The sequence below is a fragment of the Nansenia antarctica genome, assembly GCF_963989245.1.
Source record: "Nansenia antarctica genome assembly, chromosome: 6".
In the NCBI taxonomy this organism is placed as follows: Eukaryota; Metazoa; Chordata; class Actinopteri; order Argentiniformes; family Microstomatidae; genus Nansenia; species Nansenia antarctica.
This window is the reverse complement of record NC_137676.1, coordinates 71508003-71510502: the sequence shown is the minus strand read 5'-3', so window position 1 is coordinate 71510502 and position 2500 is coordinate 71508003. Positions and strand designations below refer to the sequence as shown.

The 2500-nt window shown below is 40.8% G+C and overlaps 1 protein-coding gene across 1 annotated transcript in view; it reads left to right on the top strand.

Moving 5' to 3' along the window:
- Positions 1-2500, top strand: part of kitb (KIT proto-oncogene, receptor tyrosine kinase b) — a gene marked incomplete at both ends in the record, with an annotated part of 25905 nt that overhangs the window by 10867 nt on the left and 12538 nt on the right. The window contains one exon of the mRNA XM_080534846.1: positions 335-524. Within this exon, the coding sequence (XP_080390972.1) occupies positions 335-524 (190 nt within the window). The remainder of the gene's footprint in view (positions 1-334; positions 525-2500) is intronic.

Genomic DNA, 2500 nt, shown 5'->3' with positions numbered 1-2500 from the left:
TTTTGACCAGTGTGTGTGTGTGCACGTGTGTGTTTTTGACCAGTGTGTGTGTGTGTGTGTGAGTTCAATGAGTTAGAAAGGTGCAGTAAGTATGTGTATATGTGTGTGTGTATGTGTCTGGCCCTGTGTGTGTGTATGACCCTGTGTGTGTGTGTGTGTGTGTGTGTGTGTGTGTGTGACCCTGTGTGTGTGTGTGTGTCTGGCCCTGTGTGTGTGTGTGTGTGTGTGTGACCCTGTGTGTGTGTGTGTGTGTGTGTTCAATGTGTTAGAAAGGTGCAGTAAGTGTGTGTGTGTATGTGTCTGACCCTGTGTGTGTGTGTGTTTTCCCCCTCAGATCGAGGCTTCATAGATGTGGTGGGGGAGCCTCGGCCTAGCCAGGTGGATGTGAGGGAGGGAGAGAGCCTGAGTCTCAGGGTAGAGTTGGAGTCGTACCCCAGGCCCAGGGCCTTCTCCTGGGCTTACAACGGCAAGGAGCTACGCAACAGCAGTGAACGGGTCATCACTGTACACCAACACAAATACAGGTACTGTAGGCTACAGACACAGACACAGACACAGACACACAGATACTCACACTCACACAGGGTCAGACACACACACACACACACTCACACAGGGTCAGACGCACACACACACACACTGGGTTAGATACATGCACACACACACACACACACACGTGCACACGCACACACACACACACACGTGCACACGCACACACACACACACACACACACACGTGCACACGCACACACACACACACACAGGGTCAGACACACACACACACACACACACACACACTGGGTCAGATACACACACATACACACACACACACACTGGGTCAGATACACACACATGCACACACACACACACACACTCACAAATTGTGGAAGGATCGTCGTTCTCCCTTGAATTTCAAGGATATAAAATAAACATAAAGGCCTAAAATCTGCCAAACTGCACGTCTGCATGTCTCTGCTGCACAGAACGCACTCACACAGGTCAACTAAAGCAATCATCTGCTCAAAGTAGACTCAACAGTGGCCCCTACTGGTAGCTCTGTGGTACTGAAGGTCTCTTTACATTAATACTCATGAACTGCCAAAGAATTCCGGAACCCTCATCACCTAGAGTTCCAAGTATTTTATGTGGTATTCAGCTAGTAACAATAATTTGATTGGCTACAAAATGAAGCATCATAATGTTTGGATTTGTGGCTAATAAAGTCACCCGTGGGACTCTAGAAGGTTGGCAATTCTCCCTCTGCACTAAATGAGTTAAGTTGACATTCATTCACATGTTCTTTATGCAGAAGGAATTCACATTTACAAAGCATACAGCATTCCAATATATGTTGACGACACTATTTACAAAGATTCTGGAGAGATCTTCCTTCAAACAAACACACAATCAATAACAGCAGAGTTAGAGTGTGACAGAGCCCAGTATACAGTGTTTACTTCATTACAATATTTTGGTTTTTTTGAAAATTCTAAAACAAATCTTTAAAAAAAAAACATAATTATATACATTACCAGTATGTGTTTTTATTGTTGTCTGGAGTATATTTAGCATATGAGAGATATATTTAGCATCTGGTGAAAAGGTCCAGTGCAGATTGTAAGCTTTCAAATGATGCGTCATGAAAATAGTTGAAGAAGATTATGCTTATTTGAATGTTGGTACACCTCAAACCAGATACACTTGACTACACATAATCAGATGATCACACACTGTCCTTGCTTTTGAACACGTCCTAAAACATCTGTTTGTGGCGCAGCTCAGAGTTTGTGTTCATTGTCTACCACGTGTGAGCTACTGGTCGGCCTTTTCACAAACGCACTGCTTTTGTTTCAGACATTTTTTACGGGTCAAATTCCGTACAGGATGCTGGTCATACGGGTCCAACACCGCACAGACCTTCTCCTGCAGAGAGTCATTGTCCATCACCCTGTCAAAACACACACACACACACACACATAATCCACTACCTACTGTATAATAATAATAATAATAATAACAACAACAACAACAACAACAATACTACTACTAATAATAATCATAATCATAATCATAATAATAATACATTTATTTTTTGGGATAGCGCTTTTCTCAGCACCCAGACACTACATTCCATGGAGAGAAAAATAATAATAACCTTTATTTGAATAGACAGAAAAAAGTAAAAAGTAAAACAAACACACAGCCAATAAAAACAACAATAAAAATAGTTAAAAAGTAATAATATAATATATAACATAGTATTAAATATTAAATTATATTATATATTAATATTAAAGTATTAAATACTAAAGTAATATCGTTAGCCTCATAGCATAATTGGCTAAAAAAAAAGTCATATAAAACTCATATTTTGGCCAAATTGAGATTGAGATCTGCCTAACTCTACTCTCCCAACACTGCTGATTCACTGTGCATTATTGCCTATGCCATATCAGCCATCAGAATGCTTGTTACATTCCAAAATCACTATCTGCCCAAG